Below are 20,047 nucleotides of genomic sequence, written 5' to 3'. Positions count from 1 at the left end.
CATCTCTGCTAAAATTGTATGATGTTTCATAGACCTGTCTGCCAAACACTTCTAATTACCATGTTGTTTAATTACCCGTGTCCAGAACCTTAGGACTGTGTGTGTATATTGGTGAGGTGGAGCAGAAAGAAGCATTTTGGGGCAGTCACAAAAGTAGCAAAAATAATTTCACATCCTGCAACTCTACTTCAGTTGGCTGATCCAACATTGAGTTTTGGAGGGGATGAACAATAAAACTGGAGTGAGGAAGAGAGAAAGATAGAGGAGTGGGGTGAGGTTAGATAGTAGGACTGGATCAGTCTGCTGTTTTTTAACTATTCGGTATGAAACGAATTTCAGTGAGATCGTTTTCCTTGCTTCCCCGCTTCATCTCAGATGTTTTGAGCCTATTTCTTTTCTAAAGCATTTATAATGTATAAAGTATGCAATTGACTTATAGCCTTTAAACTGAACCCGTTGGTGAAATATAAATGTACAATGGACTTACAGATTTCTGGGGGAGGAGAGAGAGACAGACAGGGAGAGATTGAAACACTTTATCATTTTATTCTTCTTTCATCACACCTGTCGCCTCCTGTAGCCATGCGAAATCACAGTGCTTTGGTATTTGGAGAGAGGTGAATGCAAAGGCATATCTGCAATTTTTATTTCTGGTGGGCCTTTCTTTGAGACAGCTTTACGATCTTCCCCATGGCAAAGCCTTTCACTGTGATTCAAAAACAGAGAGTCTTCTAAAGGGCCAGCATAGATCCCACACGCTTCTGCATGCTAAGAGAAATAAAAAAAAATCTGCTGTATATGACCCCAAACATCACTTTATTAGATAAAGGCGAAAGTTGTCCAATAGTGTTTCTAACTGTCCCTGTCCAGAAGGAAGGTCTAGTGGACAGAGCAACATCCCTTTTTAAAGAGCAATAGTCTCTCTCACCGGTGTCTTCCAACCACCAGGAAGAGTGGTGTGCACTGCAGACTGGAAAGATACACTTGGAGTCAGATTGTTGAACTTCAACTTCACTACTTATGGGACCTTGTATTACCTCTGTGAGACTCAATTTTCTCAAATATAAAATAGAAATTGTTAAAGGATTCTTATGACTTTTGAATAGAATATTATATGTGAGTGAAAAAACTTTTGCCAGCTACTAAGTATCAAATGGATATAAAGTATGGGCTGCTACTGCAGCTGTGGCTGGATTAATAACAGCTACATGAAATTTTGTCATAAGTATACATCTACTTCTGATTCTTCAATACAGCTAAACGACATTCTGGCCTGGTCTTGGGATGCAGCCCCACCTCTGCTATGCTGTGTTCTCATTTTTATGTTGTTAAATAGTTATATCATCTCCTACAGGAAAAAAAAATAGTGAAAGTAAGTAGAAGGAAGGAGAGCCTAGGCAGCATTTACTCAGTGTACATTCACTTCATTTAAGTCTTATTTCATTTTTACTTTATAAGGTAGAATGTTCTATATACCAGTCACTAATTACATTTAAAAAATTGTTAAGAGCACTGTCAACAAAATCGTAAAAGTGAAATAGCTATGTAATAGTATGCTTCATTTTGCTCTTAAGAGTAAGTTCAAGAATAAAATTACACGCTGGAGTTCTAGTAAATGAAAAAAATAAAATCAGTACTAATATTGTCACCATGCTAAAGCTACTTAGGACATTGACAATGACTTGATACTCGACTAAATTACATGAAATACAGCCCTATATTGAGATTGTAGAAAGACTTAATAGTCATATAAATTTGATGTTTAAGTCTATATTTGAGTCTTGATATCCTCAGTTTTACCTTTGTTATCAAAATGTCATATAAAAATACATATAAAATAATCATCTCACGGCAAATGCAGCTCCATTTATTACATCGTATGTATGCATTTTATAAGAAAATAATTGAGCCATATTTTAATGATTTTTTTTTATTATTTTTTTATTTAGGCGAGGCAACCCTTGGTTGACCTCACAGATTGCAAGAAACTTGTCAGCTTACGATCCCTTAGTTTTTTAATTTTTTACACCTACAGCACCTGGTCTTCCTAGGTGGCCTCCCATCCAAGTACTAACCAAGCTTGACCCTGCTTAGCTTCTGAAATTAATAATTTTTTTATATTATATAATATTAATATTTTGTAATGTCATCTCTGTCTTGGCAAAGTATATTCTTATTCAACATTAATTGCTTGACTATTAGCAATTTTCAAATTAGTTACACACCTTTCTTTCTAGGAATGCTAACTTGAAATCTCCTCCTGTAGTCTGATCATTATGATATATTCTGCTCTACTTTCAAGAAAAAAACCTACCTTTTCACAAGTGAATGGCCAGTCTGAACTTGGAAGATGTTTTGAAACCACCGACTGTATAGGAGTATTGAATGGAAAGTGAGTCTTATCTGTAAATCTAGCCAACCTGTTCTCATAGCTCTCAAACCCGAACATGCCATACAACTTGAAAAATACATGTTCTGTCTGTAGCTTTAATATTAATGGTCCCTACTTCTGATGAGCTTCTTAAATGCAAGTGGCATTCAGTGGAGAAAAAGGTAGACATAGAGTTCTGAATTTGTTCCATGTCTCTACTTTTAAGTTTGTAATTGGGTTATTTGACTAGATATGGCTATTTCACTTTTGCTTGCAAGTTTGTGTGAAAATGTGCCCAATAGTTTTTGTCAGAGAATAGAATGGTATTTGCCAGGATCTAGAAGGAGGGAGAAATGAGGAGACATAGGTACAAGGGCACACACTTTTAGTCATAAGAAGAGCGAGTTTTGAAGATCTGATGTGCAGCGTGGTGATCACAGTTAATGATTTGGCGCTGTGTATTTGAAAGTTGCTGACAGTGGAGCTTAAGCATTCTCACCAAAAGAAAAAAAAAGAGTTAAAGCTGTGTGAGGTGATAAATGTGTTAACTGTCATGATCTTGGTAATCATTCCACAATGTATATCAAATCCTCTCATTGTACACTTTGAATATATATAATTATATTTGTCTATTATTCCTCAATAAAGTTAGAAAAAATACAAAATCAATGTTAAAATAGCTTTTGTATAATTATGTGTGTCTATTCATAGATATATTAAATAGCATAGGTTTTCTATTATGAATATTTATAGGAAAATACCTTCAGATTAATGTTTCTGAATTTCATGCTTTCTTTCCAAGGCATAACATAACGTCTTGGGACCATCTCTTGCTTTAATGAAAACCGTGGCAAATGAACCTCATTATTCCTAAAGATTAGGAAAGCAAGAAGAAAGGATAGGTTGTGAGTTAAATACAATCATTTTAGCATCACTCTAGGGAATGAAGGCAGTTGTGCACTTTCCATGATGTTTGGACCCCCACAGCTGCGGGACAGAGAGCTGTGCCATTGTGTGAGGCTCGCCTAATACATGATCGACCCATTAAACCCCTAGGTATCACCAAGGTCAGAAGTCATGTCGGGCTCTCTGTACCTCCAACTGCCTGCTGTCCTTTACAACTTGCTCACCACATTCATTTTAACCTGATTTTAAGGGAGAAGACAGAGCACCATGATTTGCCTCAGGCCTACCCATTGCCTCCAAGAATCTCTGGCCATTCAGAAAAAAACAGTAACTAATTTAGCTTCTGAATTTAGAACATGCTCTACACGCAGGTCAGGCTTGCTTTCCCTGCACACTCATTGTTTCCCTCTGGAACATAAAGCTTTCTATAAAGATGCCAAGGGGAAGCACAAAATTATTGTCCTCATCTGTGTAGTTCCCAGATTGCGAAAAAACAAACAAAACGAAACAAGAAAACAAACTCGAAACCCTTAAGTTCTCACTTATTAGCAGGCTTATCTGAATTCTCATCAGAAGAGTTGCTGGCCAGTTTAGGTGAGATAGGACAAGTGTCCTTTCCTGATGCCATCGCTGCCAGTAGTGACGGGAATTCCCATTTAGAACTTTGCTAACTCACTAGTCTAATTATGATGACGTTACTGTCTCAGATGTGATGATGTTTGCTAACTTCATAGCAACCCGTTAGCAGTTAATTAAAAGTAGAGATCTAAGAACTATTTTCAGTGTTTATTTACTCTTTCTTGTTTGTTTTCTTGGAGAACAAAGTTTTATTCTAAAATTAGATCTCGGTAACAATGAAACACCCAAAGCTAGTCATTATAATAAAATGAAAAAAGTAAGTGGAATATTTCTGTATTTGAATTATTCATTTTATGGATTATTCAAGGACATTTTTAAATCATTGATTAGATTCTGCCTCATATTTAGATATACATCCAGATTGCTTTTATCTTCAGTAAATACATTCTCAAGGAATGCAAACAAAATTGAACATTTGCTTAAGTAAACATAATTAGGAAGATAAATTTATGCTTAGGAAATGTGCTCCAAAGCAAAATATTGGTTTGTATCACTGTTACCTTCAATTTTGCACATTAAAAATAAAAAATTGACTATCGAAATACTGGTATTTGAAAGTAATAAATTATACAACTTAGAAGCAGAGCAAAGACAACTAAGTTATTTCAAACCCAAAGCACAGGAAACTTTAAAGGCATATAATGACATTAAGTACGATTTGAAGTACAGAAGCATCAAGAATGCAGGGAACAAAACAACTTAAATTTAAAAGGCCCTGTTACTGTAAAATGTATTTTAAGTATATTTTGCAAAGATACAAAAGCAATAGTTGAAAAGCCAGCTGAGGCTAAGTTAGAAACATACAACTTACCTATCAGCCCACATCTTTTTTCAAACTAATGTAAACACATGTGTTTCATATTTCTTCCACACCGCATATGTCACATAATCCTGTCACATCCATATTTTAGATAATTTTTATCATCCATATCCATCACATCAATTGGCCATAACGCACAGCGAATAGAAATGATCCTCTATATTAAAATTCTTGATAGATGATATTCTCCGTAAACCAAATGCTGATCACAAAAGGTACATTTAATTCCTGTTAAATATAAATATATGTTCATTTGGACATCTTAGATTATTTTTATACTATTAGTAATTGGTGTGATTTACCTTGACCAATCTAAGAAATACCATCTTAGTATCTAGTCTGACTAAATAACTCTTTTGTCAAAACTTGACCTTGAGTTTTGAGCGCTGGAATATAAACTGTGAAACTGAAAACCCCCTGAATTATGATGGCTGATGCTTGTGACCCTAGAATACTGTGCATTTTCTTTTCGTTAACATGACATATGAAACTGACTCATCATCAGCAAGGGAGGAAGAGGATTGGTCTGAAGAATATCCAAGTAGGAAGCAGAAAGTTACCGGTCTTAAAGATTCCTGTTTTAAAACATAGTAAGAATTTATTCCAAAATAGATCGGTTTTAGTATAAAAATGCCGTTTCCCCAAAATTTTGAGTAAAATCAACAGTGTGGGGAAAAGGCAGCATTTTCATCCTGTAGATTTTGTACCTTGAGAAGAGCAGCATAACATCTCTGCTTGAGAAACAGTATTAATCTATGGTTCTATACAGTGTTCTGAATGTTTTGTTTTGGAAATCATATAAGGTTTTTTTTTAAGGTAGGTGTGTTTACATGACAGTAAACATTTCTAGATATTGAAAGCCGCTCTACATCTCTTAAAAGTATTCACTAAACATATAATTAATTTATGTCTTAATATAAATTAATTTATTTCATACTCAGATTAGCTGAATATGAAATAAAGCAATTTCCAGTGGTGATGATATTCTCACAGTAGCAAATAATCTAACTTCTTATTTTTTCCCTACTTCTTATTTAATGCTATCGACTAAGTCTTTAAAACGTTGTCATGTTAAACATTGGAATTTGCTGAAATTACCCAGGGGAAAAAAGATAATTATATCAACTGCCATTGAAAGCTCAAAAGAATTTATTGCTATTAATAAATTATTAATAAAAATACATGCTCTTCATGGGCTAACAAGGCTAAACCCAGGTATTGTTTGTGCTTTTATTTGATCTTTTTTTGGGGGGGGTTGGAGGGGGTGGGTAAGGTGTGTGTGCAATTTTGTTTCTAAACTAGACACTAAGCTTTATTTTTTATTTTTATTTTTTTTCCCGATTTTAATTTTTTATTATGGTAACACTGGTTAATGAAATCTAGTAAGTTTCAAGTGTACAGTTCAACAGTATAGCTTTAAAACATATAAAATATTGCTGCTTTCTGAAGAGACACTTTAACTAAAATTATGCTTAAAATTAAGACCTGGTTTACTCATTAAATTTGTGTGGCATTAGGAATTAGGATATAGCCAGTTCTAAGTAGCTCCGAAGTTCTTTTTGTGAGCAACAAGGACAATCAACATCTTGAGTGCTGTGACAAACTCCTTATTTGTATGCCCTTCAGTGATGTCTTCCAGTTACTGGCCCTATGTGACCAATACAAGAAAATGGGACTGGATTTGCCTTACTCTGTATTTTCTAAAAATGAATACAACCATTGCATTAACTGTATGCTCCAAATGTTCATTAAAAACCCAAAACGAACCCTTTTTACCTTTAGTAATCATGAAGACTCTTTACATACTTACATAATATATCATACATTATACGCATGGTGTGGTTTATACTAGTTTCAAGAAGATAATGTCTTAAACTAATTGATAGGGTTTTGTCAGTCTTTCTTCTTTCCATTGGTCCCTGATTTCCTTGAATGATGGCATCATGTTCATTAATGGTTCTATACTGAATGCCTCTTGAATAAAACATTTTGCAGCCATTGTAAAGAGCAGATAAAATTCCCAGTGTTAATGCAATACCACCAACAAAGCTGCCAATATCAAATTTTGATACTTTATTTTCTTTAGAATTTATAGTTGCTGTGATTGTTACTGATGAAGTAACAGATGATGGAACTATTGTGGGTTGCGGTCGTCTGTAGATGTTGACATCTGGGATGTGTTTTGTGAAACACGTTATTTTGGGCATAGACTTTAAGGTGGTGGAAGAAGTATTTATTGAGGCCCACCGTGTTGTCTCTTTAGATGCTGCTATGGGTTTCAAGGTGGTAACTGCCACATTTCTTGAGACTGAGGAAATTGGAGTAGTTGATGATTTTCCTGCTGGTTCCAAGGTGGTGACTCACTGAAGACCCCGCAACCAAGGTGGCAGTGGCGCTAGCGAGAGTTGCCCTTATGTGCCCCAAAGCCTCTTCACATCCCCTTCTGCTGCACATGTGCCTCTCCTCCTGCCACCAGTACCCCAATGACCAAACCAGGTGGCGGCGGGCTTTTAGACTCTTTCTTGAGGAAATCGTCTTTCTTATTACAATTAAAAAATGAAGAGGCTTGCAGACATATTACATATTTGACATAGAAAATATATTGGACTAAATCATTCACAAATAACATTAACATTCTCTAACATTCTCATTCTTGCCCTTAGCTGATTTTTTGGGGGGTTGATGTGTCCTGTTTGTTTCACCAACTATTAATTACTTACACATTTTGAATGTAAATCGAATTTGTTTAAACCCGAACCAATCCAACCCATTTATCCCCTAACATTTGAGTTCTATTGCAGAGTATATCAGATTACAAATTTCATTTTAATAAAGAAAGGTTACAATGAGGATGAGCACCTAAATTACTAGGACAGAGAGGTAGAGGATTATTATTGTCAATCTTACGAGCCAGCAAGTAGGAAAAATGTTAGGCCAAACAGGAAGAACTACTGCAAAATATTGAGAGTATTAACTGAAAACATATCTGGCAAGTTTGGATATGTATCCCTTCATTTGGATATCCAGAAAGGTTTAGAGAAGAGTGATTTTAATAGACAAAACTTTTAGGAACCTTAAAAATTAAAATGTTGGTTTCTAATATAATATTAGGATACAACACAAGCCAGAAATCTATGTGGTTTCCAAATATTAAGGAGACAACTGTTGATGAAAATGAACCAGGAAGGTGGGGAAAACAACCCTTTTAATGAGGACAAAGTAGTCTCTTAGTCATTAACGCCCTTCGAAAACCTCAAAATCGAAAACTGTAACTTTCACTAGAAAAATTAGCATTATCTTCATGAGTATGGCATTTAGATTTCTGAATGATTATCTTTCCTAATACACTTACCTTTAAAATCAGCTCATCAATTATCTCAGGGACAGTATCCAGCTACCTATTTTTCTTTCCTTGGATATGGTAATCTTACGAAAGAATATTTGATTAAAGAATAAACCATTTGAAACTCATAAAGGACTGCCAAATCTCTAATTTTATTTTTGCATTTATGGATAAAAAGCAAGCAATAACCATTTTCCTCTTCTTTTCCCATTTAGATCCTTAAATCCAACTTCAATGACCACGTATTTCAGAAATTACTGAAAGAATTCAAGTACATTGCCTGTAAAAAATAGTTTGTAATTGCTTCCTACCAATTTTTGCTTAATCTATCTTGTAAACTACAGTCAACTCTTGGAGCATCTTAAATAACCTACCTTTAGAAAGGCTTATTCCTTCAATAAAAATGAATAATTTGAAAATTCATGCAGATGTGACGTTATTCTAACTTCCTTAACATAAGGTAAAAACAGTCTTAGGCAGGCCACCATTGAAAAAATTTAAATGTCCATGGTAATTACAGAGGTATGGATCACATTCAGTACTTAGTGTATGACAGTTAATTAAGAAGTCAAAAACAAAGTTAAAGTTACGAATCAATACCTCTTTAAAAAGCTTGTTTATTTACTTCTAGACAAGCAAATAAGTGGGAAGAACTATCAGTATAAACCTATTTGGATTTAATCACTACCCTTAAAATTGCCTAAGAGTTCTCAGAACACAGACAAACTAAATTTGGATGCATCTATAATAGCTCAACAATTTATGTGTCTTATTAGGATCTTTTAATGGAATGTTTTAAAACCAGTCATAATTCACTGCAAAGATATATATAAATCAGGAAATCAAACTTTTCAATGACATAATACCTGGACAAAACTGATTATCAACTAGTAATAATTAGCACATGCAACAGATTGAGAAATTAAATCTTCTGCTATATACGTCTAAGTACTTTGTCAGACATGAGAGATTTTTAAATGTTCATATCAATCACATTCATCTCTCCACAGTCAATTTTATTGAAAACAAGGAAACAGTTCTTTCTCTCCAGATTTTCATGTTTATCAGTGCCAAGTAAAATGAAGCAATCTCAGTAGAAATGGTCTGTTATGATGTTATTTTAGAAAGGTCTGTTCCTTAAAATGCACTAAAAAATGTCCAAATCATGAGAATGGTCCACCTCAATGGCTTCCTCCACATCCAACTTCGTTTCCCCACGTCCTTCCTGTGGTTCTTCAAGAGAGGCCAGGGCCTCATTTGTGTCACTTGCAAAAGTTTCTCGTGACGTATCATCTTCTTCTTGAAAATTTAGACTTTTAATAGCTTGTTTCATCTTTTTCCCCAACACTTGAGTTCTCCTCTTCCTAGCAGCTTTTTTATTTTCATATTCCTTTTGATTTTCAATGTAGAAGATATCCTATAATAATAAAGGAACAATTTTAGTAAATAAGAATTACCATTTATTAAAAATTTGTTACTAGGCAGACCCCTTATATTAATCATTATCTCCATTTCTCATATACACACAAAAACCAAGCAAATATTATTAGGCTCATAATTAGACACAGAGTCCAGAATATTAAATAAGTCCCCACTGCAAGTAGAGGATGAAGCTATAATTCAAATTCAACCTAATGCTAGGTTATTCTGCCCATGGATATTCTACCATATCGTCTCTATAGTTAAAGGTTTCCTAAATGGAAAGATACAGTAAGAAATTCGTGTTGTTTAGGATTTAAATGAAATATAATTTATCACAACAAAACAGAAGTCTTTGGAATAAAGATTAACTGTGAAATGCCATCGTAACCATATGTGATTGCACTAGCATGCTAAGAAACTGAGCTATGCCTGTATTGTGACTCAGCACGATCATGTAGCCTACACGGTGCAAGAAAAATTCCATCTCTTAAAAAACATTACTGTAATTCAAGTGTGACCATGTAAGTCTTTGTCAACAACTTTTATCACAAGGTATAAAAATAATATAGCACCGGAATACATTCCAGGATGCTAGGAAAGGGGTTTTATAGTATGAAAATATAAGATTCCTTTATTATAGGGTTTCTCAACCATGACACCACCAAAATTTTGAGCTGGGTAATTCTTTGTTGTGGCAGTCTGCTGCGTGCATTGTAGAATGTTTAGTAGCATACCTGACCTCTACCTACTAGCACATACTCACCGCACCCCCGCCAATTGTCAAATGCCCTGGCCAGTGGATGAGAACTGTTCAAGTAGAAAATGTACTCATTAAACTAGTACATGGAAAACATAAATAACCTGATACAGATAGATAGGTGTTGTTTCAGAGTGTACAAAAAAAAAAAAAAAAGAATGTTAGGGATCTAAAGAGAAAAGACTGCTAAGACAGAGGAAGTTCAAAGGTTTAAAACAGAAGCTAGTAAAGGCAGGACACACTGACATCCTATTATTTTCTAGGAAAGGGCTCTTAAAAGCTATAGCCAAGCCAGTCCCCATTGTATTTTTAAAGTGCACAAAGTGCAAATCCCTTTTTGTTTATGAAAAGCACTACAAAGGATGGTGACATAAAGGGGGCCCTCTCCTTCTAAAATTTATGCTAAATAGTTATAAGCAGCACACAGAATTAGCAGAGGAAGAAATAAGGAAACTTGAAATTAAAGGGATAAGGGAAAGTTTCAGAATATGAGTGCTCTGATGGAGAAGAGGAATAAAAGTATTTGCTAAAGAAATGAGGAGGGACTGGGGGTGAAAGAGGAGGATATATATGTGACGGAAAAGTTCTGGAAGGACAAAAAGGTTTACCATTTACTAAATGAGCACTTTTACGTGCCAGGCATTATGCTAAGAACTTTACACACGTTAACTCTTCTCATTCTCACATGAACCTCTGAGGTGGGTATTATCCTGTTTTCAGACAAGGAGAGTGAGGCACAAGGTCACATGTGCCTCGTGAAGAGCTAACATGTGAAAGTATAAAATCTAAACTCATATATGATTTTTCCAAATCCATATACTTAAATCCTATCATGTTGCCGTCACAAGTGTGATAATTTACATTTTTTCCAAGCATCTATTGACCTTCAAGTGGACAGACAGAAAGAAGCTATAAGAAGTATTTTCATTTTATGTGGAAGCACATTCAAGCGTCTTGTAAAAACAATTCTGAGTAGTACAATGCTTGGCAACACTAGTAAAGTTATGAGGTTCCCTTTTCCCTCCAGAATTGGCAATTCTTATTAAAAAGAGACGTCATTCCCATGGTTATGAATTTTGATAGAATTGTGGGATGGCCCCCCCAAAATGTTTTAACATATTAAGGCTGTTACAACAAATGTAGACAACAGATAATCTGAGAGCAATTTTTTCCCTCCCATCTGTATCTCTACATAATTAACTCTATGAGTTAAGAACTTGAACTATATACTGTTGATAGACTGTTATAGCTGAGCTTTTTAAAAAATACAGCAAATGAACTTTTAACTATTCTTTTCAGAAACTTTGTATTTTCTAAAACAAAAATCTCTGCAGACTGTGATCATTAGCAATACAGAGATAAAAGAATTATATCAGCATTTGGATGGCATATGAAATTACCTACACTAAAATTCTATTGCCTTCAGGTTTTTTCCTCTAATAAGAAAAGTACTCAATCCCATGCACATACAGAAAATTTAGAAAAACACAGAAAAATCTTAAAAGCCAAAACATTTGTAATCCTTCACAACAGACCAAATCACTGGTAACATTTTGGTGTTTTTCATACCAACTTATTGCCCCATGCTTCTTTTTCTTTATAAATTTTATTTTGCCTTTTTTAAAAATTCAGAATTACTGCATTTTCTCATTTCCTTAAAACTGGTTCACAAAAATAAGAGGCTAGAGGACAGTCCTTTTAAGAATGTCCCTGTAAATCAACATTCTCTTATTATTAGATATTCCAAATGTTTCTATTGTTTATTATAATGCAACATTTCTGGTAATTTAACATAAAAACCTAACATTAAAATCCCTTTCTCCACAATGATTTGGAAAAGAATTGAGTTTCAAAGACACGTGATTCAGTGAAAACGTGGGTCTGAAGTCAGTGTTCTGTGTAAGCCCAGGCATATCATTTTTTATTACGCTTCATTTGCATAATATCATAAAATCCACTTTGATAAATTGCGGTGACGTCTAAATCATATAAATATTTGGCCCGGTGCCAAGCTCATGGTGAATAAATGTTATTTTCTTCTCTCTTGCTTCTGCAAACTGGTTTGTCTAAAGTGTAGTTACTTACAAAAAGTTTTTGTAGATATTTTATGCGATCCTTTTATAACGCTATTAAATAGGCAGGGCATGTATTAAAGTCTCCACTTTATAGATGAGACAATTAAAGCTAAAAGAGAGTTAGCGATCTGCTCATGGTCATACAACCACTAAATGGCAAATTTGAAATTAAAACCCAGATTGTGAATCTTAGAGAATTCTTTTCATCACATCATGCTATTTCTCTGAAAAGAGTGACATTTTGCTATCAAACAAAATCCAAGAAGATAGTTCCTTCTCACTATACACTTTTTGTCAGGGATTATATTGCAGGAGGTGGGAGAACACACAGGTATAAACTGTTTCATCAATCAATAACTGTGTTCCTAAGGACATTTACATTGTTACAAATCTATGTCATCAAAATAATTGTTCCAATGAGAAAAAAAAAGCAGTTACTGGCTAGAGATTTCAAATGTGCAACAAGTTAACATTTCTTGTAGCAATTTCAATAACAAATTTTTAAAAAGTGAATGGAAGTGAACTAGAAAACTTAAGATAAAAGAAATGACATTGAGCAGATGCAAAATAAGCTCACATGGAACATCAGCTCAAGAAAAATGGCTTCTATTTCTGTCGTCATTAGCATAATTTAGCATAATGGCTAAAACGTATTCCTATCACCTTTATCACCCACTGTTATAATAAACAGAATACAACAACGCTTCTCAAGCATAGCAGCTGTGTTGCATGTGTACGCAGCTTTCCTATGTAAAAGGCTAATTCTCAACCTTCATCTCTGCTAAGTGCAAATCATGTTTCTTAACTAACAATTCAAAAGATATCAAATTCTGAGCTGTGAAAAACCTACAATGTGGGATTCACATATAAGACATTCTAGTAATAAAAAATGGTTAATACTGAAGTGCCTAGCTTCCAGTTTATGAGAAATAGGAGGTAAAGGAATGAATGAAACAATTAATGAATCTTGGCTCTGAAAGGAAAGAAAAAGAGGCAGAGCTTTACAAAAAGCACAAGTTTTACTTGAAATGAGACGACAAAATTGGTCAATTTAAGGCAGAGCAAGTGATGGAGATGAGTACAAAATGAAGCTAGAGGCTAGGTGGAAGTCAAATTATTATGAATCTTAGAAGTCATTTTTACCTTAATTTGTTCCTCACTGATACTAGGAGTGTTTTTCAGGAGATTCAGGAAAACTCCACCTGGTGTTCTTCTTCTACTACCATTCTACAAAAGGAACAGGAAAAATATACTGTTAGACTCTTCCCATGAATGGCCAAAGCATCTTTTAAACAGAGAAGTGCCCAAGGTCTACCCTGACCATTCCAGTTTAATTGCAATGTCCATCTCTCCTCTCTATACCTACATTTGATCTATTTCTTTTCCCAAAGCATTTATCACTTTCTAAAATACTTGAAGATAATGTATTTATTCTTGATAGACGGTCTCCTTCCCACCCCCACAGCAACATAAGCTTCTTGTGTCTAAAATGGTGCCTGGCACACAGCAATAAATAATTGTACAAGGAAAGAATGAATCAAAAGAAAGTAAGTTTGGACTTGCACCTGACCAACATTCAGTAGATTTGCATTAGCTCGCTGGAATATACAGTTTAACTGTATTAGTATAGCATTAAAATATTGATGAATCTGTAACTGTGTGCTGAACTAAATGAAAATCAAAGTATCTTAACAGTGACACAAACAGGGATGCTGGTACATTCACGACTATTATAATTTGCTTTGGTTTTGACTTCTATAATCTATGTTCATAGACTGTTTCTTCAGCCAATGCTATCAATTCTAATTGGTTTCCACGAATAATACTGATTTACTCTCTTGTGATGTTACTGTTCTCGTGAAGAGCAAATATTGAAGCCATTTCAAACTACATCCTCACCCTGTGGTGAAAGCTGCATTCAATGAGATCTGCCAAACCATTCCATGGAGGTAAACTGCCACCGTTCTTTCTGCCATTTTGAAACAGTAAAGTGTTTTTTAATCTTTTTTTCCATTATTTCACCCACCCCAGGAACCTTTCAGACTTTTTTTTTCCCTATTCATCCCTACTACCCATATAATTTTAATACTCACAGATATACTACATATCTTTTATGCTTTTTGCATAACAAGATTTTTTTGTCCCCAAGAACTGATTTTCAAGAAAGTATGAATTAAATGAGCCAAAAGTAACATTTCTGTTCACCACTGCTAAGTAGTGGGCACTGTGATAAGCACTTTACACGCATAATCTCATCTAATCCTTACAAAGTAGAATTCCCATTTTATAGCTGGGGAGACTGAGGCACTAAGAAGTCAAACGATTTAGCCGAACCTCACACATAATGAGTCGCAGATCCAGAACTCAAAACAAGGCACCCCAAACTCCAAAATCCATATTCTCAAAATCTGAGCTTCCAGGTTCCAACCCCCCCGATTTTTTTCTTAAAATTTCAAAAATTTCAGCCCCTACCCTTAACGAATCCTATGAGATGGCTGTTGACTGTACACTAACTGGCTACAATTTATATTTCTTGTTTGTAAGTAAAGTATTAAAACTCAGGATACTTAATTTATTTTTTTATTCAGTCTTCATTGTTAATGAAGTGCTTAAAAAACTGAAACATACTAATAATTTATGATAAATTTATGACTCAACAGAGACAAGTTTACTTTAAAAAAAAAAAAATCACATGAAACACAATTCAAAATAGGAACAATGAAACTGTTAGTCTTACCATTATAAAAAGGCCACCATTCTGTTCAACTTCAGCAGTTTCCATCAGAAGTTCAATTGCCTTTTTGTTCCCAATTATACTCACTACTCGGGCTATCAGATCTTTCTTTGGTTCCTGCAACCTGATAAGGCACAAATAAAGTAATAGTAACTTATTTATTTGTTGTATAAAGTTGAAGAAAACCACCTTAGTCTCCAGTTTAGTCCCAAACTAGATATAAATCCTATTCTAATAACATTTACTTTTCGAAATCTTCAATACTTAACCCTGAAATCAGTGACATGGTAACATTTGTATCTTGGGTCACCCAAGGAGACAGTAACCTCAAGGTTCCATCACAGTCTCATAACCAAAGTCTCTTCACTTTGCTTTATTGAATTACGGTGGATTTCAAAATAAATATGTACATATACCAAATGGAATGCAAGCCGAAAAGCAAAAGATAAAACCAGTCCACTCCTGCCACAAGTAACAAACATATACTATGCTTTCAATCATTATGACTAAAGGTTAGCTCTCCTTTAAGATGGATGGGATTTTCCCCTCACTCGCTCCGTGTACCTCAGAATGCTAATGCTTACCGATGGTTACTACAAGATAAGCATAATCCTAAGAACTTTCTATGCATTATCTCAGTTAATTCTCTCAACAAGCTTTTAAAGGTAGGTACTATTATTTTCATTATACCACTGAAGGGTAAAAACATAGGGAACCTCAGTAACACTTCTAATGTCAGAGCCCACACTGCCCACAGATGGAAGAGAATATTGCAGAAGTCTTACTGGTTCCCTAACCAGACCTGGCTTCTCAATAGGAGGCAACGCAAGAACAAAGGGACCAGAATTTAGTTCCAGGTCTGACACTTACTAAATTTGTGGCTTTGGGCAACTATTGGGCCTCAGTTTTCCATATTTGTAAAGTGAGGCTTTGGTTTACAAAATCTGTAAGATCCTTTCCAGTGCTCAAATTCCAAACTTTTTCAGTATTTTAAAACTCCAGTACTAGGCTGACAGGCTTGCCTGGAAAGTAAACACTTGTTTTCCTATTAGCTATATTACTCTTGAACCATATTTGTTTTCAAATTTGTGACAATGTTCACTACTGATTTAGAGTTACTGACAAAACAAAATTCGAACTTGTTAAAAATACATGAAATGTAAATTTACCAATTCTACTCCTCAGTATTTACCCGAGAAATGAAAATACATGTCCAAAGATCTGCATATGCAAGTTCATAACAGCATTATTCAGAATAGCCAAAAAGTGAGACAGCCATTCAGTATGGATATGTGTGTGTATAATAAAGTGTTGATTCCTGCTACGACATGGATGAATCTCAAAAACATTACACTAAGTAAAAGAAGCCAGGCACAGAGACCACACTTTGTATAATTCCATTCAACATGAAATGTCCAGAAATACAAGTTTATGCCTACAGAAAGTAGATTAGCAGTTATCTTGGGATGTGAATAAGGGTTAATTTTTTCTTTGCTCTTCCTTCCTTTCCTCCCTCTCTCTCCCCCCTCCCTCTGTCCTTCCTTCTTTCTTTCCTTCCTCCCTTTATTTTGCCAGTTCAGAGAAAATATCTGCATTTCCGGGACTTTTGTCAGTTACATATTTTAAGATTAAAAATGACAAAGACTTGATTTTATTCCAGAAAATTCACTGCTCCTGAGTTGGTGCATCACAATATGGCACATTTTCTAAAAGGTCTTTCCTGGAGACCAATTTCAGCATATTGCGGTCTGTGTGAATACCTTGTCTAACCGACGTTCTGAGTGACAATTCAACATTGGAACCTATTTTTATTAGCTCTTCTATTTTCTCAGAAAAAGCTTCACTTTTATTACTTTTAAATTCTTCATTTATCTTTATTCTGGCTCCTTCTAATGCTCTGGCATCATTTTTAATAACCTGGTGTCTTGTCTTGTGCAGTGTTTTAAAGAGCTGTAAAACCTTGGCTGCCTGACTCATGGCTCTCCTCACCGTGGCCTAGGGGTTAACTTTAAATGAGCATATGGGTATAAGGGATCTTATTGGGGGTGAATAAAATGTTTTAAAACTGGTTTATGATGACAGTTGTAGAACTGATAAATTTAAAAAAAAAAAAAAAAGAGTGAATTTTATCACATGTACAATATGCCTCAAAGTAACAAAAAAGCCATGAATGCTTGAAAACACTAAAAGAAACCCATATGATTTACAAAGATAAGTTTTCATCTAAAGAGCTCTATAGCACTAAATGGAGTTGCTTAAAAGTTCATAAAAGTCTGCAAAAGTTTGTTCCTTAAATTAAAAAAAAACTCAAAAAGGAACATCATCATCAGTGTATTTGAAATCTATTTTACTTCCTATTAATGAAAGCTAGCTGGTCAAGTGTTCATTTGTAGGAAAAATTTAAATGCTCACCTGAAAGAAATCTCATCAGCCACTTTCTCTTGAGAATCATCCTCTGTGATCTCATACCGGCCTTTATAGTTCATTTCTAGTCTGTCTCCTACTCTGTCTTTGACAGGCCTTTTCCGTTTGAGATGACCTTGCCCGTTTTCCTCTTCTTTTGAGCCTATTTTCTTACTACCACGCATATAGTCATCTAGCTCTTTGTCTAATTCTTTTGTATGTTCTTCAGAGTCCCTCTTAAGTTTTTTAGCAAGCAAATAATTGTAGGTCTCGGATTGTCTGCTTTTGTCAATAGTGCCTTCCATTTCCAAGATACCAAGTTCAGTGGCCACTGCATCTTGATTCTGCTCCTGTAGCACAGCACCCCATATGTTGTTAACCTTCTTCCCTCCAGCAACAGGCAGTTTCTGGCTGCTCTGGCCAAACTGAAAAGCCTCTGGTTTGGGAGGGGGGTTAAAACATTTCTGTCGCTTTCGTTTCCAAAGAGAGCTATCATCATCTGAATCGGAAAAACTCTCTTCACTTGAATCCACACCTTTAACAGTCCGATAATATGATACTGGTGCACAGGCTGCTGTAGTATCCTGGAAGGGCCTCAATGCAGTGTCCCCACCTATTGCTTTCTGCAAGCGAAAGGAAATAAATTCACAAAACATATTAACTCCACCTATCATGTGCTATTTAAAAAAATTATTTAGGGATTCAACTGGATCTTTTTGAAGCATAACTGATATTCAAAATCTCTGAAATCAATCCAGCCCCTACTTTTCTAAAGATTCACATGGAATTTACAATTTTAAAAACACAATTCTTATTTCTATAACAGAATGTAGGTCTAAGGCTTCCTTCTAAAAAATTACCAAAGCTCCTAATTCTCACCTTTAGAAGACTTTCAATCTTTTCAGTTATTGTCAGAATGTTTGAAAATGACAATACACTGTTACTAGCAGTTAAAACAATGTTTTCTTTCTTTCCAAGGATGTCGTCCATGCATTAGGACACACAAACTTCCTTTGCACGGTTTTGTGACTATACTCCTTTCAGATTAGACAGTAAACCCAACATACTACTTTTAAAACTGCAGAGTCCATGACATTAAGTTTACCAATTCATAGGTTGATCTATGTAAACAACCTGAAAGAAACCGAAAAACAAAATACCTTGGTATCAATTTCCTAAGACATTTATATGCTAAATAATCACCTTTGCTTTTTGTACTAAACACTAAAGCAAGTATTTTTGAGCTATTATGTGCTAGAAATGGAGGATGGGGGGTGATTTCAGTTAATAAGATATTCTTCCTATCTTCAAGTAATATTGGCATCTAACATTTCTCAGGCTGTATGCTCTATTGAATTCTTAACTACCCTATCAGTGGCGTACTATTATCATTCTTAGACTACAGGTGGGGGCACTAGGCTAAATAACCTGCCACAAGACAAATAGTGGCGGTGTCAGGATTCCAAGCGGGCAGCTTGGCACCACAGCCCTCAAAGAGGTTGCTACTTAGTACGGGGGTCAAGACAAACTACCATTTAGAAAACTGGGACAATACAAAACCTAGTGCCACATTACCGCATGACAAAGCTAGGTCTGATGGAAATATGGAAGACCAGGCCACTGAACAGGTGATCAACTTCATTATGGGTCCTCAGTCTCCTTCTGTGCTCACTGTGAAAATGAGCTCCATAGGTTGCTTCGGGTCGATTTGCCCAGGTGCTACATTTTCCGCAAAATCTGTCCTCTGGGGCAACCTAGCAGGGCTGCAGTGGGGAACTAGGAAAAGGGGCGCATGGAAGGCGGAGAAAAGACCGCCGCACGCCTGCCTCTAGGAGGCCGCCACCCTCGCGGTCCCTCCTCGCAGCGAGATGCCGACCCAGGGTTCGCACGGCGCGCTGCCCCCGCCCCGCCATCACCGCTCCCTGCGGCCCAGGCTCCGCGCGCCGGGCCCAGAACCAGCCGCCCGCCCTCCATGCTCACCGGCACCTGCAGCGGCCTGTCGCTGGGTGCGACCGTCATGTCGGAATCCGAGTCGGAGAGCTGCCCATCTTCCATGTCTCCAGCCTCCTGCGCCATTTTCCCGCGGCGCGGCGGGTCAGCAGAGCACTTCCGGCGGGGCGGCGGGAAGGTCCGGCCCCGGCGGCATCTCGGGCGCCCCCCGCCCGGGCGACGGCTTCCGCCCGGTGGCCTGTAGGGGGCTGGCTGGGGCGCCGGAGCAAAACTAACCGATATGCATCATCGCTGCAAACTACTCACTGGAACGACTCCGAGACAATGAATCCCCTGCTCCCTCACCACTTTGGCGCGTTTTCTTCCAGACTCGGTTTTCGTGTAAACCTAGATTTGTGCGCGGACAGCAGCCATCGGGGATTTGGCCTCCCGGGCTAGTCTAGATGTCCCGGCAGGGCTTCCGGCTTCCATTCTCGCTCCTGCGCAATCCGCCCTACACGTAGCTTCCGGGGAAGCCGGTGCCTGAGGTCACTGGCCTGTTCAGACCTTCTTCCGCGAGGCAGCCAGGGCTGCTGGCCCGCGTCTGTGCCCCTCTCCAGCTCTCCAGCCGCGCTGGTGCTGCTCACG

At 36.5% G+C, this 20,047-nt stretch overlaps 2 protein-coding genes and 1 pseudogene across 4 annotated transcripts; all 3 read right to left on the bottom strand.

Annotated features, from left to right (window-relative positions):
• Positions 1 to 521: 521 nt before the first annotated feature.
• Positions 522 to 3,905, bottom strand: TEX43 (testis expressed 43). Its single transcript, XM_006913336.1, has 3 exons — positions 3,820 to 3,905; positions 3,133 to 3,241; positions 522 to 768 (listed from the first exon to the last, which is right to left on the bottom strand). Exons 1-3 carry the CDS (start codon positions 3,903 to 3,905, stop codon positions 559 to 561), a joined length of 405 nt encoding a protein of 134 aa, XP_006913398.1. The 3' UTR covers positions 522 to 558.
• A 4,302-nt stretch (positions 3,906 to 8,207) lies between these two features.
• PHAX (phosphorylated adaptor for RNA export) lies at positions 8,208 to 19,926 on the bottom strand. Of its 3 annotated transcripts, none has more exons than XM_015590527.2 (5): positions 19,457 to 19,926; positions 17,480 to 18,093; positions 15,071 to 15,191; positions 13,477 to 13,560; positions 8,208 to 9,496 (listed from the first exon to the last, which is right to left on the bottom strand). In XM_015590527.2, the coding sequence occupies exons 1-5, from the start codon at positions 19,544 to 19,546 to the stop codon at positions 9,227 to 9,229; spliced, it is 1,179 nt and encodes a 392-aa protein (XP_015446013.1). In that variant the 5' UTR covers positions 19,547 to 19,926; the 3' UTR covers positions 8,208 to 9,226. The 3 variants fall into 3 exon arrangements, with proteins under 3 accessions (XP_015446013.1, XP_006913397.1, XP_006913396.1); XM_006913335.3 differs by having other exon boundaries at positions 19,451 to 19,924; XM_006913334.3 differs by lacking the exon at positions 19,457 to 19,926 and adding an exon at positions 18,350 to 18,524.
• On the bottom strand, positions 15,210 to 17,465 carry LOC102893251 (annotated as a pseudogene).
• Positions 19,927 to 20,047: the final 121 nt, after the last annotated feature.

The sequence above is a fragment of the Pteropus alecto genome, unplaced genomic scaffold, assembly GCF_000325575.1.
Source record: "Pteropus alecto unplaced genomic scaffold, ASM32557v1 scaffold20, whole genome shotgun sequence".
Taxonomy (NCBI): domain Eukaryota; kingdom Metazoa; phylum Chordata; class Mammalia; order Chiroptera; family Pteropodidae; genus Pteropus; species Pteropus alecto.
This window is presented reverse-complemented; position numbering and strand designations above follow the sequence as displayed.